Below are 27,493 nucleotides of genomic sequence, written 5' to 3'. Positions count from 1 at the left end.
TGCGATATTTTATCAAACTCTGCTTGCGTAGCTGAAGCCCTTTACGCTGTCGATATTATCAGAACGTACTTGGTTGGCTTTGGCGCTTTGAACGCACGCCGTGATATCCCAACACACCAGATTTTCTTGGACTGTTTAGTCAAGCTGTTACTGTGAGCGAGCGGTGGCTAGACGCCTACGCTTGCTTGCTGAGATCGTGCCAAGCATTTCTCCCCTAGCGGCGATGTGTCGGCAATTGCTCCGCTTCTCAGCTCTTGCTTAGGTATTTCAAAGCCGCAGGAGTGGGCCATCTCAGAGAACTGCGACCCATGAAGCTATTTTGCTGATTAACGCGGTTTGACGCGTGGTCACGTGACGAGGCGTTTTCACTGATCACTGCATTTCCTGTTCCACAAACCCGCGTATCCTCTGCAGATTCTCCAGGAAGCCACCACTTCTTTGCGGTTGAGGCTGTTGCTGCGGCTTGGGCACACTGCCAGTCCTGCCCGGTCTCTGCTGTCCTCGCTCTTTACTCCTCTCCTTTTCCTTCTCAATCTCCCGTTGCTTGTCCTCGGCCAGCTTGATCAGCCCGTCGACAAATTTCGTCCGAGCCTTCTCTTCTGCAGTGCCCTTCCAGACCTGCGCTAGATCTCGCAGCGCTAGTATTCTGATCTCGGCCTTTTCGATGCCGTTTTCTGGGTCGCCCGTGATCAGGTCGGCGATTTCGGAACGCAGCGATGCGGCGAATTCTTTGCCTTTTTGTTCGCGAGATGCGTGGTCGGTGCCTGGCTCTGGGGCGGATACGCTGATCAGTGAGGCTCCAAGCGAGACGTCGGAAGGGGGTATGGTCCAGTGCATGGCTTCGCCGAAGACTTTGATTACGGTTTCGAGGCGCGAGCGGACGGTGGTGAGGGTGCGGAGGTCAGAGATGTACTCTGGGGTGGGATCTTCTTGTACCTCTTGCGAGGTGGTTGCTGGTTGTGATTCTCCATCTTGTACAGCGTGTGTTGCTGCAATGGGGCTCTTGGCCTCTTCGTCTGTGTGCTCGAGTGGCAACGAGATGCCGCCGGGCAGGAACTTGTCGATATCGCTCTTCAGCCCGTCTGTCAGGGTTTCGGCGAAGCCTATCGTCTCTCCCCTTAGCACCTCGACCTCGTAGGCCAAACGTCCTCCGCTGCGCAGTATGTCATCGGTTAACTGCGTCAAGATTGCGGAGAGACGGGTTGTGTGCGCATTGAGCTGTGAGAGGAGGTCTTGTGTCTGGGACGAGAGGTCTGCTAACGAGACGGCATTGCCCGACTTGAGCGGTCTGGAGGAGACGGACGAGAGCGCCAGCGAAGGAAGCGTAGTGTTGAGGTACTCGGCGGGATCGAAGTGCGTGTGGAGGAAGGGTGCGAGTGCTGGGTCGGAAACGTGTATAGATTTCGGCTCCGTCTTCTCTTCGGATGCTGCCATGTTGCGTGTGCGGGGATACAAGAAGAGTGAATAGTGTTCCTGTAGTGTTCCTGGATCGGGGCTGGAAATAGTGCCTAGACGCTCGGAAGCGTAGCTAGACGAGTTTCGCTCCCGCGTCCTAGTATTAGTAGTAGTAGTAGTGGGGGAGGGGCGTCGTAGCAATGGGGAACTCTTTCTCTTCGTCGTCTCGGTCAGACATGTTTCTTTCTTTAGTTATTGATCTCCCCCAAGCTTGCGAGAAGACGCAACACCATGTCTTCAATTGCTCAATAGCAGGGCGTCCTGGTGGTGGACTGGCGGACTGCGGGGTGGCTGAGGTGTGGGCCCATGCTCATGCTTAAGCTCCTCCTCTCTAGGCAGCAGAGAGCTATTGTAATGCACGTCGTCTTTATTTGCACTCAGGCCAGGCAGCGTTGCACGAGAAGAATTGTGGTGCCAAGCGCCTCTGTCTGTAAAAAAATAAGTAGGTCGAGCTACTTGCTGTCTTCTTCACCTCTACTTTGCTTCACTCGCTTCCACCACGGGCTGTGCTCGATCCAACCTTGGGACCCCCTAACCCGTCGAGCCTCCCCGTCGTTTTCCCCCTCGTATAAACCAGGTTTGACGTCACCTACGAGTATTTCCTGACCCTCGTCACTCTCTCTTTCACTCGCTGTCTGTGACCTGGGATTCATTTAATCTCTCACCGAGCTGCACACGTCGCGCCTGCCCCCACCCCCCACGGCGAGTTTGCTCAACCACCGGCGTCTACTACACGCAATTACAAGCCCCAAACCGGAAAAAACACCAGATTTCAGCTTTATTTGTAAACACCACTAGATACATTCTCTGGATATCACATTCGTCAAAACATGCCGCGGCGGGAGTTCCAGGCCGACCTCGCCAACGCTGCAGAGGGCGTCGCGATTGCGGGCATCTCGGACGTGCAGACGGGAGGCGATGACGGCGAATTCACCTTCATTTGCATTGCAGACGGGCAGCAGCTGAAGATTTCGGTCCTTGTCCCAGGTACGTTTGATTCCCTATCCATCTAACTACCCGTCAAGTGTAGAGCGCCACCACCCTCGCCTGACTTGTCTAGTCTCAAGATTATGGTACCTGCTAACCTTATTTATAGAGCTCTCTGACTATCCTTCACGCCACACGTGCATGATTTACGGCGCCGACAATGCCTCTGCTAGTGTAGCTGCTGCTCTCAACGACATTACTGACACAGTCACCGGCAAGACGATTGCACAGATTCTAGAACTCGTGTCCAGCAGGCTGAAGTCTACCGACCGTGATGGCGACCAGCAAATGCTAGATTCACAGGAGTTTGACGACGAGGACAATGAAGAGGACAACGAGGTAGACGACGACGAGACTGAGGACGAGGACGAGTACTTCCCAGGCGATGACGACTTGCACACGGGGCATAGAATTGCGGACAACCCTTCTTTAGCACAAGGCGGGGGCTACACAGAGGCTACGTCAGCCTTTCGGCAGCGCATTCGCAGTGATCTTTTGATGGCGAAGAATGAGGGTTTCAAAGTCGGCCACCAAGGAGGTCTCATGGACGGCCTAGGATGCTATGTCAGCCTCGCAGTCCGCATCTCCAAACTGGGCATTTCAGAAGAAGCTATGCAAGCCTGGCAACTCGAGCCAACAGAGTATCTGGTCACCATCTTCCACTATCCGAGCGGTTACAAGAGCATGGACAACCTCAAGTCGTATGATACAGTTTCGGCTCGACGCAATTTCGCTGTTCGCGTTGGTATATCTACCAATTACAAACCCACCATACAGGAGGCGATACAGGCCTTCACCGTACTCAGCAGGGAAGAAGAGAAGCGCCGGGAAGATTCACAGCAAACCGATTCGCAGGATGTTTCTGCACTGCCCAAAGGCTTTCGGAACTCGTTCATCTCACGGCCTTTGAACGATTTATTGGAGCAGCGCTTTCACATGCTACTCAAATACCGCTATGGCGGAATGCCATGGTGGGGTGCCGAATCCTTCTACAATGATCGAGTCCTCCATACATCACACACAAATGCAGATGCCTCGAACGACCAGTACTACAAGGACGAGCAGGTCAGCACTGCATGGCCCAAAATGGTTACAGGCGATCATATCCAATCCTCTATTAGCGAGGAGCACTCTCTTCCACTGGTGGGGATGCAATTCGTTCTGCGACACTTTGTTCGATGCACTGAATTCTGTCTCATTTGCTTCAGCAAGATGCCAGACGATCTTCAAGCGATCAAACCGTACGTCTGCGATAATCCGCTGTGCCTGTACCAGTACATGTCCCTTGGATTCGGCCCTAGTATCGAGCACGAGATCCTTTCTCAGCCTAAGGTTGTCGATCTTCTCGTCAGCTTCTGCCATAGCAGCGCCCATTTGGGGAGGTTGAAGGACTTCCCCACTGGTCTCAGCCTGGCGGTTCCGCCTGCCACATCGAATGAGAAGGACTTCTTACGACTCCCACAAATTATCGATTACATCCACTCTCGTCAGCCTGTACAACAGCCTGTGGCACCTCCCACTAGTGAACCAAATCAAATCGCGCTAAGCATGAGGTACAACATGGACACCAGAGAAATGCTATTCGACGACAGACTGAAAGCTTGCCCCGTCATGACCGGGAACTGGGTTGTCATCCGAACAGATGACGACCCAAGCAAAGCTTTGCACTGCCGTGTAGTAGATGCATCGCTCTATCCGTCGGTGAGAGTGTCAGATCCCATAATTCCGGAGACTGTACAAGACCAAGTCAATCCTTATTCGACCTCGCGTGCAACCCAACTGCAGCAAGCTCTGGACACCCAAAACATCCAAAAGGGCAAGCCGCGTACAAGCGAATTCCGCTCAGCCAGTTTCTACATCTACAACCAGAACTTCGATGCCTTGTCGGACCCGGAGAAGAGACAAGCCCTCGTCGTACTCATGAATCTACTTCCTTCCGTTCAAGAGATGAAGAAGTACCTTCTTCGCAAAACACTGTCTCCGCTAAGCGCATGGGTCGACCGGCTTTCTCCTGCCACTCTTGGGATATTGCGCTGGATTATTGCTTCAAACCGAGCGTGCATCCTACAGGTTGATAACGATGAGGATATTGCAAACGGTCGTAAGGTCGAAGAGCGTCTATATGGCATGGCAGGATGGGCTCAGTTTAGGTTCGCGATGGGTGCCCCTGATAAGGAGCGTCGGTTCATACAGGCTGTACGAGAAACAACCAATAGGCTCCGTCTCAAGTATCCGACCTTGTTCGCGTGGCATGGCAGCCCTATCCAGAACTGGCATAGTATCATTCGTGAGGGCCTACACTTCAACGATACCCTCCACGGCCGTGCATATGGTAATGGCGTCTATCATGCCCCTGACGTCAGTACTAGCTTGGGCTATTCGAATTATAACTTTAGCACCTTTTCCTGGCCAAAGAGCGAGCTCCAAGTGCAGCAAGCCTTGGCTCTCAACGAAATCGTCAATGCACCCAAAGAGTTCGTGAGCCAGGCGCCGCATCTTGTGGTTGCTCAACTCGACTGGATTCAGACTCGCTATCTCTTTGTAAAGACTAAGACTGATAGCTCAACTACGGCTACCACGGCTACTACGAATCTAGACGCGGGCACCAAACCACTCGAGTGCGTTGAACAGGACCCCTCCAGGACTCCTAACGGCGTCAATGGCGCGCTCGTGATTCCCATTCATGCCATTGCGGCCTCCCGCCGACCAAAGCCAAAAATGACGACGGTATGTCCACTCTTCGAGCCCCTGGATGTTCGCTGATAATTGTACAGAAGTATAAACGCCAGAAAGCGTCAGGGATGACCCAATACGATCCCATCGAAGTCGACGACGATGACGAAGCAGCAAGCATTGCCACCCTCGACGAGGATCGAGCCATTTTCGAGACGGATGAAGATTATAAACCAGAGCAGGCTGTCGAGTCACTCCCCACGCCAAACTCGATCAGGGACGATAAAGGCAAATCCAAGCTGGGAAGTCTCGCTTCTTCATTTGGCTCAATCTTTAGTTCGAAACTGCCATCAGCATCTAAGCCTCTCACCGACTATGTTCCGGGGACTCTTGATTACGACACGCTGCCTATGCTGCAGATGCCTGCTTGGGCTACTACATCTGCTACTAGGCGCTTGATGAAAGACTTCAAGGAGGTCATCCAGATTCAGAAGAAGGAACCTCCACATGAACTTGGTTGGCACATCGACGAGGAAAAGATCGAGAACATCTACCAGTGGATTGTAGAGCTGCATTCTTTTGACCCCACCCTACCTTTGGCGCAGGATATGAAGAAGAAGAACATCAAAAGCATCATTCTTGAACTTCGCTTCGGCAAAGACTACCCCATGAGCCCGCCTTTCGTTCGCGTTATTCGCCCACGCTTCTTGACCTTCCTTCAAGGTGGCGGTGGTCACGTCACTGCTGGAGGCGCTATGTGCATGCAGCTGCTTACAAATGACGGCTGGAGCGCGGTGTCCTCCATTGAATCTGTTCTACTTCAGGTTCGGATGGCCATGTCGTCCCTTGATCCCAAGGCGGCACGCCTACAGTCGGGCGGTCCCATGGATTATGGCGTTGGTGAGGCGGTCGAAGCGTATATCCGTGCCTGCAACATGCACAACTGGACAGTCCCGGCAGGATTCAAGGAGATGGTATATGGTGGGTCGGGAAACGCGAGCAGCACGTAGAATCCAATCTAGGCGACGGGTAGCTCTCTGTAATGGGCGAATCCTCTGACACACCTGAAACGAAAACTTGGGGAATATTAGCATCCACGATGGCTGGCGTTTTTGGGTCTGGCATCATATGGCGTTGATTTTATTGTGGTCCCGTCTGCCAACCGCGCTTGATGGTGCATTGGGCTGTGGAAGATAATACCGAGTGACCATTACATGAAGGGAGAGGCGCGCATACAAGGACACTGGCATGTATAGTGAATAGGCAACATGAAAAACTGCCCATTATGGCAATACTTTAGAATCGTCTTGACATGAATGTGTGTCAAATACCCAAGATCCATTGGCACGGCTCAAAACTTAGCATACGTCCTCATCTACAGATGCGGAACCTTCAAACTTGCTAATAAAAGGTTTACAATACTAAACAATCCTTCGCCTAGGATCAGCCCACTCGCTAGGACGATGATGGGTGTCTCACTGCGGCCCTTCCAGCGCCTCCACCACAGACTGATCAAACCCCCGATTGTGCGCGCCAACGTGAACGAGGGCGTGTTGTACATACCTAGACACAAAAGTCAGTAAATTTCATTCACACGCAGTAGAGAGTAATAGAGAAGGACAATACGTACCAACAGCGACAGCAATGCCTCCCGGCACAAAATCAATCCACCACCCACTCAAGCCCCTCTGCTTTCTATTATTGCCCCAAACCCTCACCATCGTGCCAACCGCGAAGATCACCGCCGCGCCACTAGCCCATTCTTTGACCATGGGCGGAAGGCCTTTACCTGTGACTAACCGCGCGGTGAAAACCCATACATAGCCTGTGGGGACTTCGAAAAGCCCGCCTGGGATAGTATACACGTTCGTGTACAACTTATACACGACGGCACTCAAGACTGCGCCAACAGCCGAACCGATCATCTGGCCCCAAAACTGCGCATTCGGTGCTGCGCCAAGGAGGTGTCCACACTTGAGATCCTGAAGGAGATCGCCCGCCTGGAGAGCAGCCGACTCTGAGATAGCGCCCGCAACCAAGTTGATAATGACAGCGTTTTTAGCGCCCGGGCCCGTGGTGGGCGTTACGAGGGCGAAGACAAGCTGTGTGAGCTTGGAAATTCCGGATACGGGGTTGAGGTCGGTTTCGCCGAGGGCGCGGACGCCCATGACTGATAGGAAGAGCGAGAGGAAGAGGGCTAGGATGGTCAGGCGGAGGGGAATGAGGTTGGGGAAGGAGACGTGCACGGCGATGATGCAGAGGACTAGGGAAGCAATCATGCCGATGATGGTGGTGCGACTCGATACGAGATGTTCGGGTGGAGCGTCGGGTTCGGCGCCTTCGGCGAGGTGGTGTTTGATAGCTGATATTGGGTTCGCTGAAGTGTCGTCGTGGAGTGGCGTGTAGCGCTGTTTGGACGTGATGTTCAGCGTGAATAGCTCTTTCCACGAGTGCGTCTGGAACGTCTGTTTCGCGGTCGGATAGTATGCTTTCCCTATCGAGATCAAGGGGCGGAGGATGAGCCAACCCAGGCTGACGAGTGAGTCTACCAGCATAATGGCGAGGGAGATCCAAACAATCCAGCCTTTGGAGCCGTTGGTCCAGTCAGAAACTGGGCCTGGAGCCCAGCCTTTGTGCTTTGCGAGCGGAGAAAGGATACCCCAGCCTATGACAGCACCGAGGAGCATGTGCAGCGTGGTTGCAGGGCCCATGATGATGCCCTGGCCTACATATGCTGGAGAAGGGTTCAATGTCCAGAGCCAAGTATTTGCTAGTGGAAGGCCGAAGACGGGAATATCGTGGAGTTGCGGGAGGAAGTATGACACAACGGTATAAAGTGCAGATCCAGCGAAGGATATGAGTAGCAACCGGATTTTGGATTTCCAGTCTCCGTCGTCTCCTAGCTCTTGTTCGCTATCATGATCCCGGACATCATCATCGACTGATGGCCTCAAGTCATGCTCCTCACGCTGCGTGCTCGAACCTTGCAACAGGCCTTGCGCTTCCTCTTCACTCTCGTCAACCTCATCTCCATCTCTCCTTCTCCCCCGTGTAGCCACCGTCTTTGACTTTTCATCTCCATGCAGAACCTTGATCAAAAGCGCCGTAGCCGTCCCACTGGGAAACTTCAGTTTCTCTCGAATAATCATCTCTCTCCTTAGCGGCACCGCAAATACCACGCCGAAGAAGCAGATCCCCACAGACCACACTATCAACTTCCAAAGACTGATATCCAGCGGCCCGTTTTCTTCGGGCTTCAACAGGTAATTCAGTGCCGGAATGACGCCGACGAATCCACATCCCAAGGGCATCGTGCCCACCGAGCCAGCAACCGATTGCACTAAAACGTTCTCTACAGGCGTGAAGGGAATCTTGAGCGTCCGGGCAACCACTTTGAAGTACGCGAAACCAATCAGCGCCGAGGGCATAGCCATACTGCTCACCCAGCCAGTCTGCAGGCCGAAGTACATGTTGGAGAAACATATCAAAACGCCAATTGCTAGACCGGCAAGAACGCCCCGGAGTGTGAAGTTTTGTGGCTGTGACGCTTGTTCGGCTAGGTAATTTCGGGCTCCAGGTCCTCTTCGGCTGAGCGCATCATCCTCTGTTTCTTCGTCATGTCCAACTCTTTCATTTCCTGGTTGTGGTAATCCCCGATCTGGCGCCATATTGGAGAAGTTCTGTAGGGGGATGGATTCAGACAGCGTGTGTGAGGGGCAGCATGCGATGGACGTTCAAAAAAGCTACACCATACGTCTCGACTTGGGTAATTGCGTTATCGGGTGCATGTTGCCAGTGATGCAATTACTAAACTTGTGGGTAAATCTAATTTGCACGTGATGTGTTCTTATGTGCGGCTTATCTCCGATTTGTCATTATGACCAACATCAAACGTCCATCGTGAACTGCAGTTCGCGATTCTTCTACCCCAGCGCTCTTGGCTCCTTGCTGTCTCTTATTTACAGGGTACGGTCTACCTTTCCCTCACTTCCAACATCGCGCCCGAGCTTCCACAGCAAGATGAAGTTCTCCAGCGTCCTCCTACCGCTGCTCGCCGCCCCCTTCGCTGCGAGCGAACACACTTCCAACTGGGCTGTCCTCGTGTCCACCTCGCGCTTCTGGTTCAACTACCGCCACCTTGCCAATGTCCTCAGTCTCTACCGCACCGTAAAGCGCCTCGGTATCCCCGACTCGCAAATCATCCTCATGCTCCCCGACGACATGGCCTGCAACCCGCGCAACGCCTTTCCTGGCACCGTGTACAATAATGCAGATCGCGCCTTGGACCTGTACGGCGACAACATAGAAGTCGACTACCGAGGCTATGAAGTCACAGTGGAGAACTTTATAAGATTGATGACAGATCGGGTTGGGGAGGATATGCCGCGGAGCAAAAGGTTGATGACGGACGAGCGGAGTAACATCTTGGTGTACATGACGGGCCATGGAGGAAATGAGTTTTTGAAATTCCAGGATGCGGAGGAAATCAGTGCATTTGATCTTGCAGACGCGTTTGGTCAGATGTGGGAGAAGAAACGGTACGTGAGCAGACTTCTTTGAACTGTCTACCCTATCGCACAATCGGAGAATGCCAGGCTGACAAGAACTTACAGATATCACGAGCTACTCTTCATGATAGACACATGCCAAGCAAACACAATGTACTCCAAGTTCTACTCGCCCAACATCCTCGCAACCGGCTCCTCGGAGATCGACCAAAGCTCCTATTCCCACCACGCAGACAACGATGTTGGCGTCGCCGTCATAGACCGCTACACGTACTACAACCTCGAGTTCCTCGAAACCCAGGTTCGCGACCCGACCTCCAAGTTGACAATGGGCGACCTGTTCGACAGCTACGACGAGGAGAAGATCCACTCGCATCCAGGGATACGGTATGATCTGTTTGAGGGAGGCGAGGAAGCCGCGCGGGACAGAAAGGTTATGGATTTCTTTGGCAATGTGCAGAACGTAGAGGTTGAGGGTGGGACTAAGAATGAAACGATGTGGAAAGAGGACCTAAAGGCGATTGAAAGAATGATTCTTGAGGCGAAGAGGAGGCATAATGAGAGTCTGCCCGTGACACCGCAGGCACAGCATATTGTTGAGGAGGTGAAGCCTGTCCAGAGTCTGAGGAGAGAGGCCGCTGTAAGGGTTGATGGAGAGCAGGGGTGGACCAAGCAAACGTTCGGTGCTCTGGCGTTGGTTGGCTGTGCGGGGATATGGCTTGCTGGCAGTTTGTTTGAATCTTTGTGAAGTACCATAGTCTGCCTCAGAGCCATGATATTTATAGTAGCAGCAAGATACCCAAGACATACACGATATTCATATTCATCCCGATCACAGATCTGATGGCACACTATGCACAATCGTATATTTGCTACCATAGTCCAAAATCCACCTCTGCTACCGCCCTCCCACCCATTCTCACCTATCTACACATACATTATAACCCTCTATTTCCACTCCTTTCAACGTCGAGGATGAAGGGGTTGTCGATACTGTGCTTACCCTGATTGTAGTTTGCAAGATGAAGGTCCAGTTCCCAAGGAAGAGGTCGTTGCGCATGTTTTGCGACAGGCCGTTTGTGGCGTGGTAGTGCACCATGTATGCGCTCTCTTCGTGCAGGAGTGTCAAGCTCTGAATATCTTGCAGAAGTTGATGATATGGAAGTCTGTTATTGGGACCACCTGCTTTGCTTTATTCTCGATGTATTCGTGTGGATGGGTGGCGAGAGTCATATCCACAAGGCCCATTCGACCATTCTACGACGAGGAGATAAAGCACATATAAAGGGTTGAGACACTTGATATTCCTCAGTAGCTAAGATGTAGTTGTACTCCACATGCATGCACATCTCATCAATACCAGTTATTAGCCACCTTTATCAGACTAGCGCCGGAAGAGTGTGCTTGAAGCATCGGCGTCTTGATCTAAAAGGGAAATGAGGTCATAGGTGAAAGCGACTGACTGCTGTGGGAAACGAAAGACAAATAAGAGCAACATGCCGCAAGCCGGACTCGAACCTGCGCAAAAAAAGTACTTTTAAAGCTAGGCCCACCGTATGGCTAGCTTTGAGTTACCCATATGCAGGCGTCAACAGTCGTACGATCCATTGAAAGCCGCTGGTCAATCTCGGGCTAGCATGTACCGGACATGAGAGAGGTGGAGAACCCGAGGGTTAGTGCGTAAGTCGTGTAAAGCAACCACCTCTACTATCACGTCTTTCCATAACTTGCTTAGAGACTCTGGGGAATTAATATGTTTATATGTGCATAAAGAGTGCGGGGGTGTCCTCGCCAGCGGGATCGAGGTGAAGCGCAGCGTGTGCGCCGCCGCTGTCGGGATCCAGGTGAAAGCGACAATGCGTACACGGCGAAAGCGCGTACACAACAGGACGCTGCGGGGAAAACCTAGTTGTTACTACTCGCAATCTGCTTACAGTAAAGGGTCCATGCCGTCACTCTGAAAAGAGGATGCCTTGAGATCGCGCTTCAGCTGTCGCATGCCTAACCTACGTGCGGCCCTATGCTAAGCTCATCAATAAGGCAGGTCTATTGAACCTGCGTAGTCGAGTGGCCTCAGGATAGTCACTGATGGGTTCGCTCGGGATTCCTGAGCAGTACTTTGAGTGTCAACTTTCCAAGTCTATGTGGCAGAAGCGAAAGTGAGATTTATTGTGACCAAATTCCGCAAAGCCATGCATACTTTGGTGTAGGAACAGTAGTACGAGAGGAGAAAATGAAGTGAATGGATAAAGAGAGCACATGAAGAAGAGATTCAGTTATTGACTAAGTGGAAGCGATGCTTGTCTGTGGGCTCTTGACGCTGACAATAGCAATCATTGAATGAATAGAGCCTTGAGCAACGTAGACTCATCGTGAAAGGGGTGCTTCACCAACCACTCCACAGTGAACATGAATATGAGAGAGTAAATTCTGGGCAGGATAGGTAGAAGGTAGAAATAGGATAGTTGAAAATGGCGAGGGGTTGACAATTGTAGAGTAATCCACGGACGATAAAGGCAGCAGAAACATGTAGGAAAGAATATTGCGATTGTAATTTTATCGTAGCAATGCGGAAACACTCGTTCATATTCTTCTATATCGCGGCAGATGCGAGTGGTAGACGAATAGGTGAAGGCCGGGGCATGTAGAGAGAAAGTGGAGAGAAAGATGACGGAAAGAGGGATGTTGTCGGATCAAAGTTCGCAAATCTGGAAAGCACGACTTAGACATCAAGCGATACCACATCGGGCATCACGCCCGGCTGGGAACTTGTGGGCCGCCCGATGCACCCCACAGAAAAACCCACATAACACGCTCCACTTCTTCAACATGGGAATACCGGGATTGCATTCAGTGTTGCATATACACTATTCCAACATTCGCATGCTTCATGTGTTTCTGTTCCCATGAAGCAACCGCACGAGAGCAATCAATACAGTGCTCGGCAAGCGGGAATGGTGCCACTTCCGCTCATGCAGGACGTACCAGACGTCATTGCCGGCGCACAACAGTCACGCCCAGGCTGCTGACGGCGCGGCAGTTTACCGCAGACGGCATCTCCGACTAGTTGATGAGGGGAAACTTTGTGGTAGCCTCCAATCGCATCGCGGAGCTCTCTAGAGGATGATTGTGTGACGTCGTTTGGCTGACAAGCCGAGGGTGAGAAGATGGGGTTGATTTAGTAGAAATACTCCGCTATACTTTGTGCAACTGCTGGCCTTTTGCGAAAGTACGTGCTATTTAGACTGGAGCTACTCGTCTGTTAGCCTATGTTTGCTGAGATAGTTTGAATCCCATCTTGAATCATCACCTACCATGGCCACCACCAATGGACCCATGGCCCCAGGCCCATCACGCTCCCGCGACTGGGCCGACGACCAATCAGATAACCGCCTCAATGGAGTAACTTCCAACACAAGTGCTACGCCTCTAACACAGATACCAACAGAGCATTCTGTACATTCGACTGAGCTCTCGCCGACCCGAACATCAACCAGCGCGCAAAGGACGCGTTCGGCATTGGGTCTGCACCCCCAGGCACCCATTGATGAAGAGCATGATCAAGGTCCAAGATCACATCTCAGGTGGTCTAAGATACGAACTGTATTGCGCGAACCGTTCGCTGAGTTTTGGGGAGTGGCCATCATGGTCATGTTTGGCGATGGATCGGTCGCCCAGGTATTGCTTTCGACAGGCCAGACGGCTGCTCCCGGGGCGAACGGCTTTGGATCTTACCAGTCCATCAACTGGGGGTGAGTCCTTCCCATGTTTGCGTAACGAGACCTGTGCTCATATCGGACAGCTGGGGCTTAGGCGTCATGCTTGGTCTCTACGTCGCGGGCGACTCAGGGGCCTATCTCAACCCGGCTGTCACATTCTGCAACTGCCTCTACCGCCAATTACCATGGCGGAGATTTCCCGTGTACTTTGTTGCGCAAATGCTTGGAGGGTTCGTTGGATCCGGCATCGTGTACGCCAATTACATCAGTGCTATCGATTGGTTCGAGGGCGGGAAGATGAGAACAGTACCGCCTGCAACGAAAGCCACTGCTGGGATATTTTGCACATACCCACAGCCTTTCGTTACCAAGGGGAGCCAGTTCTTCTCCGAGTTTATCGCAAGTGCATTGCTCATGTTCGTCATCTTTGCGTTGAAGGATCCGAGCAACAACGGTGTTCCAAAAGTACGTGCCCAGTGTTGAGCGATATGGGTGAAGCTAACAAGCATGTAGAGCGACAAATGGTTCCCACTCTGTCTGTTCTTCTTGATCTTCGGTCTAGGATCTTGCTTCGGATGGCAGACGGGTTACGCCATTAACATTGCGCGTGATTTTTCCCCACGGCTGATGTCGTACGCTGTCGGGTATGGCAGTGAGGTTTGGTCTGCCGGTGGTTACTATTTTTGGGTGAGTTTTACATTATATGATACTGGGAGGGGCCACTGCTAACACAACGACTAGATACCAATGGTTGCTCCATTCTTAGGCTGTGCTTTTGGCGGCTTCCTGTATGATGTTTTCATCTACACGGGCCCCAGCCCGATTAACACCCCGTGGCTAGGCCTGAAGCATTTCAACCCTAGCTACGCGAGGAGAGCGAGGCGGGAGCGTCTTGAGAGAGAGAAGGAAGATGGCATTGTATGAGTGTCCAAGTCTTTTGTCTGAGCGTGATAAGCGCATAAATTTCCATTTCTTGTCTTGGTTGCATGTGAATGAGAGCCCCATGTATAAATGGGGTTGTGGCGCAAGGAGAATGGAGTCTATGAGGAGAATGAAATTCTCATGTAGGTATACCATCTCATAGTGCAATGCTCCTGTTCTGCCAAAGTCTTCGCATCTTTTCGCAAGAGCCCCACTTTGAGCTCGCTTACATTAGATTTTACGCATGTTTTTTCTTACACAACTCAGGGCGCTTATGAATTTTTATTGCCAGGTCAACTCATTGCAGTCCCGATCAGCTGTGAAGTAGAGAAGTTATCGCTCTGTTTGTACTGTTCTGGATGGTGGGCGAGAAGCGTGGTTCGCTACGGTTGAACTTGAAAGGTGTATACTGCAAGTCGGAACTGGATAGTAATGTGATCTTATGTAGAAGACATGGTAGCCAGTAATTAGAAGTTGGAAAGGCCCATTTCCACAGAGATGCATCGCTCGAGGCCTGAAGCTTAGTCATTCAAGTATGACGCCAGTGCCCCGCTGTCGCTGCCCTTCCCGCAGGCACCTCCGCTGTCCCGCCGCAGTCTACCAAATTTTGACTCACCAAGTGTCAACACACCACAACTCCCACGCCTCTTTCTTCCGCTACCGATCCCAACGCGAGTCCAGTTTCCAGAAATAGCACAGCAGACATGGCGGGCAAAAAAGGTGGTGCTGCTGGAGAGAACTCAAAGAAGGCGCAAGGACAGGCCCGCAAGGCAGACGCGGCTGCCTCGAAGCAGGCGGCAAAGAGCCAACAAGCTGAAAAGGCAGAAGCAGAGGAATGGAACAAAGGCTCTAAATCAAATGCAAAGGCGTATGTTGTTCACACGCCATGCCACTTTCTCACGAACCTCCAACTAACCAAGGCATAGTGAAGCGGCAGCTGAGAAGGCCGCCGAGGCAGCCCGCAAGAAAGCCGAGAAGGAAGCTCTGCTCCGCGAAGAAGAAGCCTCTCTGCCATCGAAGCCCAAGGGCAAGGCACCAAAGGCCGAAAAGAAAACCCGCGGTATTGACTCTGCCCTCGGATCGTTCGATACCAAGCCCAGCGCCATCAACGCCACCGGTATCGACAACGCGCTCGACGCTTTAGATATAACACACGGTAGCCAGGACAAGCTCGACCGACATCCCGAGAGGAGATTCAAGGCTGCGTATGCTGCGTTCGAGGAGCGGAGACTCGAGGAGATGAAGGACGAGAAGGGTCTGAGGCGGGGACAGAAGATTGACCAGATCCGCAAAGAATTCGAGAAACATCCCGAGAACCCGTTCAACCAGGTGTCCGCGACGTACAACATGTCAAAGGAAGAGATTGCGGCGCTCAAGGACTCGGAGAAGGAGAAGAAGGAGAAGAGGCTCGCGGGCGGCCTCAACTAAGCTGTTGCCCTTGGATCATTTCGTTCTTTCGCATTTGTCGTTGGCCAGCGGTTGGCGTTATGGATAGACGTGCGACGGGACGCTTCGATGGAGGATGGACCCTGAATGCACACAATGGTGCATATGAGAGGTCTGGTTAGTCCCACGTAGGGTGTGAGTGCGGTACAACCGCATAGTAGCAATGGCTACAGCACTGTGGTATCAAAGAGCTTGATCAGCTTCATCTTGCTTTGGCATCATTCGCATGTTTGATTTTTAGAGTGACCTAGTGCAAATAGACTCTTGTCTTGGGCATGGACATGGACATGGACATGCGTCATGGAGCTGGCCAATATTCAGCCGCAGATCCAAGAGCCACGGCATGCCAACCACAACAAGGGACAAGGCTGCCCAGATATAAACAGGAGAGGCGGCTGCGGAGCGCCAAAGGATGAAGGACTGCACCGCCCAACTAAAACAAAGCACCCCAATGTCTGAAACGCGCGAGCTAGTCACCGATTGGCTGCGCGCGTTTCTTGTTCCTGCATGTTGAAACACCTTGTTGCCTATTCGGGAAGGGGTCCCTGAACCGCGCGCTCCTTCCACGGCAGTCCAGAATCATGGATCGATCTTTCACTTGTTCCTGCTCGTGCTGGCAGGCAGCCGGGGCGGTCAGTTACGAGTCAGCCTATTGATTATGTCTGACGCCGCCTTCACCATGGGTGGCTTCTTCCTTCACGTTCAATCGTTTGCTTCATCGAAGCTCATCCAGTCTTTACTTTCCCTTCTTTGACTTTTCGACCTTCTCTTCTCTTCTCACTCGCTTCCTTTCTTAGTCACATCATGAAGTTTTTCTCAACTGTTGGAGCTGTGCTCCTTCCTTTCATTGCGGCAACCGCTGGCGGCATCCAGTTCAACCCGGAAGATGAGGCTTCTATTCGCAGCGTCACCAGGCAATATGCTTACGGCTTAATGTCGCTCTACCAAAACAATGCTACAAACACCCCAGCAGAAGACGTCGGGATTCTGCCGAAGCCGCACTACTGGTGGCAGGCCGGTGCAGCCTGGGGAGGTGTCATCGAGTACACCCAGTTTACAGGCGACAACTCGCATGTGAAGGCACTTCAGCAAGCCTTGACGGCCAACTACGGCCCGAACAACGACTTCATCCTGTCATATCGAAAGGGTCAAACAGTGCGTTCTCTTGACTTTGCTGTACTAAACTTGCATGCTAAGCAGTAGACTAGGGCAACGATGACCAGGCTTTCTGGGCCCTCGCCGCCATGAGTGCGCTCGAATACCAGTTTCCCGATCCCGACCAGGCCCCTGCAGCTTACCTCGAAGTCGTTACCAACGCCTTCAACAACATCGTCGGACGATGGGACGAGACCACATGTGGCGGAGGCTTGAAATGGCAGATCTATCCCGAGAATGCCTACGGATACAATTATAAGAACTCCATCAGCAACGGATGTGCCTTCGCGTTGGGTGCACGTCTTGCTCGATACACCGGCGAGCAGAAATATGCGGACTGGGCTGTCAAGATCTACGATTGGACCAAGAAGGTTGGACTCATCTCCGACAAATACGAGGTCTTCGACGGCACCGATGACAAGAAGAATTGCGCAGCGGTTGCCGACAAAACCCAGTGGACCTACAACAATGCCATGTTCTTACACGGTTCAGCCTTCATGTTTGATCAGACCAAGGGCGACAGTGTCTGGCAGGAACGTACGACCGGCTTCTTGAAGCACGCCGAGCTGCTCTTCTTCCGCCCTTTCGAGAACGCAACCGACATCATGTATGAGTGGGCCTGTGAAACTGGCGAATCAGGAAGACACTGCAACCTGGATCAACAGTCGTTCAAAGCCTACCTCTCCCGTTTCTTGGCGAAGACGGCCGTTATGGCTCCTTTCACCAAGGATACGATTACCAAGTACCTGAAGGCGTCCGCTATTGGCGCTGCAAAGTCTTGCTCAGGCGGAGCTGATGGGGCAACATGTGGTAGCAAGTGGTACACTGGTAGCTGGGACGGGACATCTGGCGTCGGTCAGCAGCTCTCGGCGTTGGAGGTCACCCAGGCACTTTTGATGATCAAGAAAGGCACTCTTCCAGTGAAGAAAAGTGAGGCCCAGCCAAAGCCATCCGCGACTATTCTCCCGAGCCCTAGCTCAACGCCACTTGCCACGCCTACCCCGGCTCTTCCCAGCAAAGCCCTTTCGTCCGGCAAAGCCTCAGTATCAACTTCCTCTGCGGTCGAAGTAGTGTATCCCACTTCAAAGATCCCCGAAGTTGTGCATACCTCGTCGAAGATCCCCGAAGCTGTACCTCAACCGACTCCATCTTCGAAGACCCCCGACGTTGTGGCTGCACCAAGTCCCTCTTCGAAGGCCCCCGAAGTTGTCCCTGCACCAAGCCCCTCTTCGAAAATCGCTGAGGCTGTGCCAAAACCAAGTATAATCGGTTCATCCAGCTCCAGCTCCATCCGGCCTTCAGCTATCGTAACCCCGAGTCCATCCTCAACGCTTGCGGCAACAAGCCAGCCTGGCGGCGAATTCCAAGAGGGCAAGCCGACTTCAAGTGCATGCGCCAAGTCTGGAGGCGTGTGCACCTGCACTCCAAGCACGACGATCACTGTCTATGTTCCCGCAGCGTCCCAGACTACGGTGGCTGTTGTGCCGCCCACCTCGTCGAAGTTGATCCCGGTTGCGCCACCTGCTAACAGCAGCTTCCCCAACCCGAATCAGCCAGAAGAGTTCTTGGGTGCGGCTGTCAACGTCAAAGTGACGGGCTGCTCGTTGTTGGGCGCGTTGTTTGTGGCATTTGTTGCTGGGCTGCTATAGAGCGCCGAATTCTCTTTGCCTAGTGCCTCTCTTCTTTCTTGGTCCCTAGGGGACATTCATTGATGCTGTAGATATACCTTCTCCACTTGTTTTATATCCCATCACCGACCGGCATAGACTTTCCATGTCAGGACGGCGAGAACCAGTCTACGATGGTTCATACATAGATGAGATTATAATTGAGTTCTCGACACTTTTGAGAGCTGATTACCCAATAATATTTGAGTTTACACCCACCATGGGAGTCCATCTTGCGTGATCAGTATGCTTTTGTTTGCATAAGCCTTGTACTGATTCTGGATAGAATTGAACAAGGAAACCTCGAATAGATGGCGTCACGAAGTCTGAAAAACCAAATGATTGAAAAGCAAGTCTGTGTAAGAGGTAGGACCTAGCTAGGGCTGTGAAGTTCTTCAAACCGCACGGGATGCTTGATGCGACCCGCCCGTTGCTACCCCACCAAGAAACGCCACATGTCTTGCCAATAATTAACGTGCGATGACATCGAAGTTCGCGCTACCCCGGGCCCCTATGCTACCTCCACAACTCCGAGCTCAACAACAGAAATAGCGCCTCGTATACGCGCAGGTAGCCGCTTGGTCAACACGATTTGCTATCTACATATCGGCTGCCAGGGTGAAGGAACCCTCTTCACGCCATACTATCATGTTTTGATGCGGTTCTGCCGCCTCACACCCACACGCGACATTGGACAGCGATACACAGGACTCGGAGACTGTAGAATAGTGAAGGTGCGTGACTCTTGTGGGAAGAATGCGGCACGATGGCTAACTCGATGCGCAGGCTGCAGCTTCCAGCGTGTCCCCACTGTCAACAGCTCCGCTTTTTCCATCTCGAGCGCATATCGTAAACGCCTCACGTCACCCCTCCATCGCTACCTACATACCTTTACCCCCAAGTATACACACCGCATCACGAGCGACTAGCAGCCATAGGAGGCTACATCAATAAGACCCTTCCTCGCCCAGGCGCACGGCATCCTCCTTTGCCTCGCGGGCGGCGTCATTGTAGTCTCGACAACCAAAATGACGCAAGATCGGAGAGATGCGAGCGGCAAGAAGCTCGCGGTTATGAACAAATATGTCTACGATGCCTTTCTATGGACATTCTCCATACTGGTGGAGCTCTTCTTTCGAGAGGTACATCCAAGGAGTAGCTGGAAAGTGCCAAAAGAGGGCCCGGTCATCTTCGTCTGCGCACCACATGCGAACCAGGTATGATTCACATACTTCGACCTTGTGGCACGAGGCTTACTGGAATTAGTTTGTCGACCCCCTGATGTTGATGCGAGTCGTCAAGGCTGAATCGGACCGCCGGATACAATTCCTGATCGCAGACAAGTCTATGAAGCGGAGATTCATAGGTTCAATGGCAGGCTTGACGGGTGTGGTACCTGTCGGCAGAGCCATGGACCAGACGAAGCCAGCCAAGGGCAAGATTTACCTCCCCGACCCAATTAACGACCCGTGCCTACTTCGAGGCGTCGACACCAACTTCGAAGAGTCGTCCTTCCAAGTCGGTGGCTCGGTCGTACTTCCAAAGGTGGACAACAAGGCAGCTACTGCAGAGATATTGGAGATCAAGGGCCCCGAGGAGATCAGATTGAAGCGTGGCTTCAAGGGAGGCGTGGCTATGCAACAATTAACTGGCCGCAACGATATGACCAAGGATGGCACTTTCGTCGACGGGGCTGCACAAAAGAAAGGCATAGCCGACGGATACGAAGGAACCATCTTTCAAGTTGCACCGAAGCTGGACCAGACCGAAGTCTACGACGCTGTACATGCGGTACTTCATCACGGCGGAAGCATCGGCATTTTCCCAGAGGGCGGCAGCCATGACCGCACTGATCTCTTACCTCTCAAAGGTGCGTGAATCCACATCCTACTTCTCCGCCCATGCTAATAGTGCGTAGCTGGTGTTGCCATCATGGCTCTCGGTACAGTACAAACCAAGCCCGACTGCAACCTGAAGATCATACCAGTCGGCATGAACTACTTCCACGCGCACAAATTCCGCTCAAGGGCCGTCATCGAATTCGGCACCCCAATGGATGTCCCAGCCGAGCTTGCTCAGAAGTTCGCTGGTCCCGGGAGGCGTGATGCTATCGGCGAGATGCTAGAAACCATTCGTCAAGGTCTCATCTCAGTGACTGTCACAACGCCGGACTATGACACACTCATGGTATGTTGACTTCCTGCTTGTTACCCGCACCACCACTCACATGCGCATCCTAGGTCATACAAGCTGTGCGTCGTCTTTACAACTCAAAAGGCACGAAGCTCCCCTTACCCAGGGTCGTCGAGCTAAATCGCCGCCTCGTCCAGGGCTACGAGCGCTACAAGTCTGACCCTCGCATTATCGAGCTCAAGAAGGAGGTTACCACTTACAACCGGAAGCTCAAAGCCCTTGGAATTCGGGATCACCAGGTGCATTATGCCAAGATCCATCCTATCGTAGCATTCGGCATCTTCTGGTACCGCCTTGGCAAGCTTCTCTTCCTGAGTCTTCTTGTCCTGCCTGGAACGCTACTCTTCAGTCTTGTCTTTATTGCGACTAAACTCATCTCGATCAAGAAAGCAAGGGAAGCTCTTGCTGCCTCAAACGTCAAGGTCCAAGCTAGGGATGTCATGGCCACCTGGAAGCTTCTCGTCGCCATGGCTGCTGCCCCAACAGCTTACTTATGGTACGTGAGCATAGGGCTTTACTGGTACTCGTACAACAACTGCAACGGGTATCTCCCACCAGGCATCCAGAAAAGATGGCTCATTCTCCCTCAATTGATCGTGTATGTCACGGTGACCTACGGCGCCCTCCGATTTGGCGAAGTCGCAATGGATATCCTCAAATCACTCGGCCCACTCTGGAAGATGATGAACCCCTTCTCTAACAGCGAACTCGTTAAGCTTCAGGAGCGCCGCGAGCACCTTGCCAACCGCGTCAATGATATCATCAACGAGCTTGGCCCAGAAATGTACGAAGACTTCTACTCTAAACGCATCATCCAGGATCCCTTCTCTCAAGATCAAGAAGATGAATCCGAAACGCCGCGCACGCCGCCCAAAAAGTCCGATGCCGATGCCGCCAGAGAAGCCGGTCAAGAAATCGAGACGTACGACTTCCCCGCCTCGCCCAGTACCGACGGCCAACTTCCACGCAACGAGTCGTTCCATGACCTTACCAACCAAGACATCTTTTCCTCGCGCCCTCAGACACCGAAGAAGAGTAGATCGAGGAATGGTAGCTCGGCGAACTTGGGTGGCTTCCAGCTCAAACCATTTAGTACCATTGATGGGAATCTAGATGAGGTGAAGAGGAGGCTCAAGGATGGGGTCAAGGAGAGGACGAGGAGGCGGAGAAGTAGCGGGATCGACGGGGAATGGGAGGACGGATATGACACGCTAGAAGGAGAAGGAGAGGGAGAGGGGTTGATGATGGGGAAGAAAGCGAGGTAGGGCTATGGCAGCGGAGATTTTAGGGGACGATGAGGACAGCATTTGGGCTTATAGTACTAAAGATACCACATTCGTATTCGTTTCCTTGGATAGATAAATAGTCCGCGAAACAAGGCAACGAAGGTCTTGAAATTACTTGTGAATACGATTTGCTTGCTATGCTAAGAACTCCATCATCGGTCGCTTTGTATACCGCCCACGCGTTTCATCTGATGCCAAAATAATAATAATAGATCCCCCAAAAAGAACATGCCACGCTATGCTTACCAATTGCGCTTGTCGTTTCAATAGCCCGGCCCCCTCCACAAAACCCCTCGTGGTGTCGTGTCGTATCTCCTTTCCAAACAAACAAACAAACAAACAAATACCACCACCACCGTCTACATATCGTTCCAATATGCAGATAGATGCCCATACTACCCCACAACAGCCTTCATACTCAGCCGCTCTAGAAAGCCACTCAGATCCTCCTTCTTGATTTCAATGACACATGCTTCAAAACTGTCCATGCGCACTCTTGCGCCCGTCTCGCGAACGACTTCCTGAAACGCGTTGCCGAATCGGTTTCTGCCTGACCCTCTTTGCTCGTCCAGGTCTTCATCGTCGGAGGAGTCGTCTTCATCGGAAGAAGCATCATCATCATCATCATCTTCTTCTGTATCGTCATCGACTTCGTCTTCCTCAAGGCCTGCGGCCAAGTTACGTGCAATGCGCGCTTCGCGTTTCTTCTCGCGCTCTTTTTCGCGAGACGAGCGCCTCGCTTCTTTCGCTTTGATTTTCGCTTCTCTTTTCAAGAGGCGCTCTTTTGCAGATTCGGTTGCGCCACCACCGCCTAGCCCAACGACGACGTAGAGGCCTCGAGAGTCGTCGAGACCCGCCATGACTAGTTCGCTCCCCTTGTTCTTGCCCTTTGTCCCGTTGAGCTCGACGATGGCTTCGGCTATCCAGAGGGCGAGTTTGGTGAGCGCGCCTGGGTGCGTGAAGAGCTGGACGTCTGGGCCTTCTTTTACAACGGCCATGCGGAAGGCGCGGAGGTGGCGGATTTGTCTCTTCTCGATGAGTTGGGTGCCTGTGCGTAGGATAGCGCGGTGTAGGTGTTGTGCTGTGGTGATGTGATCGACTAGCATATCTATTGACCCGAGGGCGTCATAGGCTGTCCAGAATCGGCTTGTGATGTGTTCCTGCGCTAGGTCCTGCTGTTCTTGTGTTGTTGACACAATCTCGGAGTGATCCTGTGTGCCGACGAAGTTCGAGCTGTCGAACGATGACTGGTTCAGGTTCTTTGCATCCCCAACTTCTAGGATAGCACCCAGGATGACGCCCGCGTCAATGGCGGAAAGGCATGCTTTCCAGCCCCAGCATCTTACGAAACCCCACCCGTCTTTCATATCGCTGCTTCGTCCCACGGGCGGGACGAGCCCGTCGAGTCCATAATGTGGTGCAAACTTCAGGAGCCGTTCCCGTAAGCCGCGTTTGAGCTCCATGTCCATGTGCGTGTATCTTTGTTTACATTCTGTCAACGACACGCCCATTTTTGCGAGAAGTTTGGCTAAGCGTTTCTGCCCTGCGTCACTCCAGATGTGCAGTTTGGCTGAGAGGTAAGGCGAGTGTAGCATGCTCTCGTATAGAGACCAGTGGCGGAGGAGGAGAAATCGTGGTTCGGGGGAGAGACGGATGGATTTGTCTGTTGCGGAGCGAGCACTGGTGGGGATGACGCCGCTTGCTTCGCCCATCATGGCGTCGCGGGCTCCATTGGTAGCATCTGTGATGGGATTCAGGCGCCGTACTTCGTCACGCAGGACGGACCTTATCTGCTCGCCTCGGTTGCCGTTCCACCCTGCTGAACCGCCTTGTGCTGAGAGCGGGTTGAGGCCAACACCGCTACCAGTTCGCCCGTACAGCTCTAGACTGCTAACACCTACAATGGCATTCCAAAGCAGGTCGTTGTCTTCGCGGCCAAGCTCAGAAGCGAGATTGTATACGAGAGAGGAGACGGGCTCCGAATATGATGTGCCGAGTTGGTAGTACTTGTCGAGGACATTAGTGTATTTGTTGCGTGTCTGTATGAGCTGTTTCCGTAGGTTCTTTACGGATTTCTCTTTCGGTGCCGCTATTGACGGTGATGCTGAGCGGCTGCGGGAATCTGATCGTGAGAAGTCTGAAGAGCCGCCTAGCTGATTTTCGATCAGTAGACCTCTTCGGGCGGGTCTTCGTTCTGGTGATGATGGTATTGAACCTCCCTATCAAACTGTTAGTGGCAATCCTCCACCGGAACCCATGCTAGACGTACCGAGTTACTTCTTCGCCTTTGCCGCGGGCGCTCGTCATCGGTCATATCGTCTTCAGAATCATCTCCCTCGCCCCATGACTTCCTTTTCTTCGGCGCTTGTCCAGACGGGGGCTCTTCCTCGTCTTGATCATCTGAGTCCTCGTCCAAGTCCTCTTCCTCACCAACCTCGGGCATTTCCTCAAGCCCACAGTACGCTGCTCTTTCTGCCTGAAGTTCTTCTTCGATGTCGCCATCATCAAATACTATGATTCCTCCTCTTGACGTCTGATATGACTGCAACACCTTTCCCTTGTCCACACCAGACTGTCGCCTCCCAAGCTCTCCTGTGGCCGGGTCCTCACTAATCGGCGTGCCGAACACGTTTGCGAGATTCCACGGCCGTCTCGCATCCAAGACCCAGACCTCGACATCTCCACTTCCGCCTTGCCCATCTTCATCGACATCCAGACCTAATATCTCCTCTAGGTCCACCATACCACCGACACCCAAACATACGACCACGCCTCCGCTTCCGCCATCTGTAGTCCGCATTGGCCGTACTAGCTCTTCCGCCGCGCGTGACAGGTCTCCATATCCGGCTATGGGTTGTATCTTGTGAGGTATATAGTCGCGCTTTAGTAACGCGGTAAGAATTCGGCATGCGCAGAGCGCGTCTGGCTCAAGGGCGACGAGGAGTAAAACTGGTGGAGCGGCGGCGTGCGTTCGCTTTATCAGGTTTTGGTATAGGTTTGCGATCAGATTTCGTGGGAGGTACATGTCGACGGTGGGAATCTATGCGTGCTCGGCGTAGGGATATGCGAAGACACGCGTGCGGAGAGACGCGTCTGCGGCTTAAAGAGGGATTTTAATGTAGGTCACGGGCTCATTGCGTGTTGGACCTCTGGGAAAAGAATAAAAAGAGGCTCTATTAGAATATGGAGAACTGGGAAAGGCAATTGGTATGCGTGGATGCGGGTGCTTGCACAGCTTCGTGACCGTGCTATGGGAGATGGACGCGCGCGATCCACGCTAACGTCGTATTGGGCATGGCGCGCCCGCCTCTTGACATGAACCACTCAAGTGCTTGACATTGACATCTGTCCCATCTCACTACGGACCGATCACCCATCTCTCGTATCCCCTTCTACACTCACTCATACGAATGAATGACCAAAATATGGTCCTCTAGTAGGTCTCACGAAATGCAGCAGAACACAGTTGTCTGCTTGATTATCATTTTTCTACGATCCCAGTCCATCTCGAACGAGAGATTGATCATCCACTTGATGATGCTACCGGACTATCTACTTTCTGGACAGAGACGGCGTGTTTCCACCTAAGCACATCCATGGAGTGCACCTCTGTAAAGCATACTGGCTTCAATCTCGTAGATGGCACCCACCTCGCTGAATCAAAGCTTTTCCAATCTGATCACCGCTTCTCACCCTCGCTCAATTCTCCTATCCCTGAAGTAGAACCTGAAGTAGGGGTTTTCTCCTCCTCCTCTGCTACTCTTCCTGTGTTATGCTGACATGAAACATCCAGGAATACGCATCTCGACCGTTTCGGCCTAAGTGCGCTCATCCTCTTGCTTGATGTTCGGCTCGTGCTTGATTTGAGGTTCACCATTGATATCAATTCCACCGGCGAAACCAGCTTGAATATCGAGAGAACGCTGATCCTCGACATCGGCCCTACGTTCCACACGCATAGTAGGCTCTAGCTGCACCAAAGCAGACACGATATCGTAACGCTGGTCAAAATTCTCACCGTGTGCGTCACCCCACTTGGCCAGTCCCGGGTTGATGACGAACGCCACAACTCCCTCTCTCATGTCTTCGTCATCGCTTTCGCCATTAATTTCAGGAATAGATGACATCTCGTCCCTATTCAACAAGGCTCCAACCGCGGGGTAGGTGATCTGAAGACGCGAGCGTTGCAGAGACATCCGCATTGCTAAGCCAAAAGCTTTGTCGACAATTGGATGTACCTTTGAAGAATCGTATCCCGGGAACATCAAGTCGAAATGACCTTCGATAACGGTTCCGACAAGAGTGCGGTTGTCTATCACACTAGCTTCTAAACACTCAGGCATCAATCCCACGTTGCCATGCGTGATGGTATCTTGACCTGCCAGCTTTACCAGTTGTTCCATCGTCTTGTAACGCCAGTTTTCGCATTTTTTAGAGGGACGAGGCCAGTGATGGTGGTGCTGTGCCCCGAAGATTTGCGTCCAAGCTTCGTGTAGAGATTTGCAATGCTCCCCTAAGAACACGAAAGGGTTTCTGAAAACAAGGCAAATGAGAATGGACCAGACCCATGCTTCGATCAAGCTTTTCTTCCCGGCCCGACTATTCCAGTGATGTGACGAGACATCATTCAGCAAGAGGAGCGGACCAAGACCCTCAAGGATGTCTACCTTGTCGTTGACGCGGACTGTACGACTCAATGTCTTGATCAATGAGGCGAGCGAGCGGAATTCCTGACTGAACTGGTCATCAGAGACAACTTCCACCTTGTCGAGTTTTGCCAGCAGATCCTTCTGTAGCTGCTGGACTTGGGTTCGCAATGTCCGGACATGGCTGCGCAAAGGCTTGGCTTGTACAGCTTCCTGCAACAGTGGCTCAAGAACTTGGTCAAGAGATTCGGCGGTACTATCATCGAACTGAATACCTCTCTTCTGCGCATAGGAGCCCAAGCACTTGTCAACGACATATTTGTAGATGTCGTCAAGGTGGTCATAATCGGTCTGCCATTGCGCGCTCTCATCTTTCAGTCGCTTATTCTCGTTCACCAACTTGCGATTAGCCACATCAAGTTTATTGATTCGAATTCGCTGCTTCTGGAGCTTGCTGTCTCGGTCTCGCAGTGCTACTCCGAGGTCTCGTATAGCATTTTCTGCATTCTGATTCATCTGCGCAGATCCACGAGTAGACCTCTGAGTATCCTGCGAGTTGTTTAATTGATCTCTCGGATCTCTGCTGTTACGAGTATCGTTTTGAGTTGGCGACTCGTTCACTTGTCCTTGACTAGCATTCCACTACATTGCTAACATGAGCTATTGAATCTTCGTTATAGGCAGAGGCGTGACTTACGTAGCTGTAGCCAAGGAACATGGTTACACCTTAGTGTTGCTTTGGTAGTTAATGTCGTGGTTGGTGTTAATTTGTAGGATGCTGAGCTTGTCTCTTGCGCAAGGTGACCTTTGGGCGTCCTACTAAGGCTAGACCCGCAA

The 27,493-nt window shown here is 52.3% G+C and overlaps 10 protein-coding genes across 10 annotated transcripts; 6 read left to right on the top strand and 4 right to left on the bottom strand.

Moving 5' to 3' along the window:
- Window positions 1-372: 372 nt before the first annotated feature.
- Window positions 373-1,434, bottom strand: K460DRAFT_355231 (uncharacterized protein; the record flags this gene model as incomplete). The annotated part of the gene is made up of 1 exon (XM_040931862.1): window positions 373-1,434. The coding sequence occupies one exon, from the start codon at window positions 1,432-1,434 to the stop codon at window positions 373-375; it is 1,062 nt and encodes a 353-aa protein (XP_040787970.1).
- Window positions 1,435-2,285: 851 nt separating this feature from the next.
- Window positions 2,286-6,125, top strand: K460DRAFT_405668 (uncharacterized protein; the record flags this gene model as incomplete). The annotated part of the gene is made up of 3 exons (XM_040936873.1): window positions 2,286-2,442; window positions 2,552-5,169; window positions 5,217-6,125. The coding sequence occupies 3 exons, from the start codon at window positions 2,286-2,288 to the stop codon at window positions 6,123-6,125; spliced, it is 3,684 nt and encodes a 1,227-aa protein (XP_040787969.1).
- A 365-nt stretch (window positions 6,126-6,490) lies between these two features.
- Window positions 6,491-8,783, bottom strand: K460DRAFT_355229 (OPT superfamily oligopeptide transporter; the record flags this gene model as incomplete). Its single annotated transcript, XM_040931861.1, has 2 exons — window positions 6,491-6,678; window positions 6,746-8,783. The coding sequence occupies 2 exons, from the start codon at window positions 8,781-8,783 to the stop codon at window positions 6,491-6,493; spliced, it is 2,226 nt and encodes a 741-aa protein (XP_040787968.1).
- A 233-nt stretch (window positions 8,784-9,016) lies between these two features.
- On the top strand, window positions 9,017-10,497 carry K460DRAFT_311765 (uncharacterized protein). The gene is made up of 2 exons (XM_040930197.1): window positions 9,017-9,653; window positions 9,729-10,497. The coding sequence occupies exons 1-2, from the start codon at window positions 9,136-9,138 to the stop codon at window positions 10,369-10,371; spliced, it is 1,161 nt and encodes a 386-aa protein (XP_040787967.1). The 5' UTR covers window positions 9,017-9,135; the 3' UTR covers window positions 10,372-10,497.
- A 2,441-nt stretch (window positions 10,498-12,938) lies between these two features.
- On the top strand, window positions 12,939-14,266 carry K460DRAFT_282593 (aquaporin; the record flags this gene model as incomplete). The annotated part of the gene is made up of 4 exons (XM_040928581.1): window positions 12,939-13,375; window positions 13,426-13,807; window positions 13,856-14,029; window positions 14,084-14,266. 4 exons carry the CDS (start codon window positions 12,939-12,941, stop codon window positions 14,264-14,266), a joined length of 1,176 nt encoding a protein of 391 aa, XP_040787966.1.
- A 614-nt stretch (window positions 14,267-14,880) lies between these two features.
- On the top strand, window positions 14,881-16,034 carry K460DRAFT_337561 (DUF1014-domain-containing protein). Its single transcript, XM_040931016.1, has 2 exons — window positions 14,881-15,131; window positions 15,190-16,034. The coding sequence occupies exons 1-2, from the start codon at window positions 14,968-14,970 to the stop codon at window positions 15,689-15,691; spliced, it is 666 nt and encodes a 221-aa protein (XP_040787965.1). The 5' UTR covers window positions 14,881-14,967; the 3' UTR covers window positions 15,692-16,034.
- A 241-nt stretch (window positions 16,035-16,275) lies between these two features.
- Window positions 16,276-18,755, top strand: K460DRAFT_337558 (glycoside hydrolase family 76 protein). Its single transcript, XM_040931015.1, has 2 exons — window positions 16,276-16,864; window positions 16,918-18,755. The coding sequence occupies exons 1-2, from the start codon at window positions 16,514-16,516 to the stop codon at window positions 18,511-18,513; spliced, it is 1,947 nt and encodes a 648-aa protein (XP_040787964.1). The 5' UTR covers window positions 16,276-16,513; the 3' UTR covers window positions 18,514-18,755.
- An 804-nt stretch (window positions 18,756-19,559) lies between these two features.
- K460DRAFT_282113 (CTR1 suppressor protein) lies at window positions 19,560-21,989 on the top strand (the record flags this gene model as incomplete). Its single annotated transcript, XM_040928546.1, has 4 exons — window positions 19,560-19,748; window positions 19,798-20,401; window positions 20,450-20,718; window positions 20,772-21,989. 4 exons carry the CDS (start codon window positions 19,560-19,562, stop codon window positions 21,987-21,989), a joined length of 2,280 nt encoding a protein of 759 aa, XP_040787963.1.
- A 416-nt stretch (window positions 21,990-22,405) lies between these two features.
- Window positions 22,406-25,046, bottom strand: K460DRAFT_311752 (CDC45-like protein; the record flags this gene model as incomplete). Its single annotated transcript, XM_040930196.1, has 2 exons — window positions 24,280-25,046; window positions 22,406-24,229 (listed from the first exon to the last, which is right to left on the bottom strand). The coding sequence occupies exons 1-2, from the start codon at window positions 25,033-25,035 to the stop codon at window positions 22,406-22,408; spliced, it is 2,580 nt and encodes an 859-aa protein (XP_040787962.1). The 5' UTR covers window positions 25,036-25,046.
- A 473-nt stretch (window positions 25,047-25,519) lies between these two features.
- Window positions 25,520-27,365, bottom strand: K460DRAFT_337550 (uncharacterized protein). The gene is made up of 2 exons (XM_040931014.1): window positions 27,354-27,365; window positions 25,520-27,298 (listed from the first exon to the last, which is right to left on the bottom strand). Exon 2 carries the CDS (start codon window positions 27,170-27,172, stop codon window positions 25,829-25,831), a length of 1,344 nt encoding a protein of 447 aa, XP_040787961.1. The 5' UTR covers window positions 27,173-27,298; window positions 27,354-27,365; the 3' UTR covers window positions 25,520-25,828.
- Window positions 27,366-27,493: the final 128 nt, after the last annotated feature.

This window comes from Cucurbitaria berberidis, assembly GCF_010015615.1.
Source record: "Cucurbitaria berberidis CBS 394.84 unplaced genomic scaffold K460scaffold_3, whole genome shotgun sequence".
Lineage (NCBI taxonomy): Eukaryota > Fungi > Ascomycota > Dothideomycetes > Pleosporales > Cucurbitariaceae > Cucurbitaria > Cucurbitaria berberidis.
The sequence above is the reverse complement of the archived record's forward strand: the minus strand, read 5'-3'. Positions and strand labels throughout refer to the sequence as shown.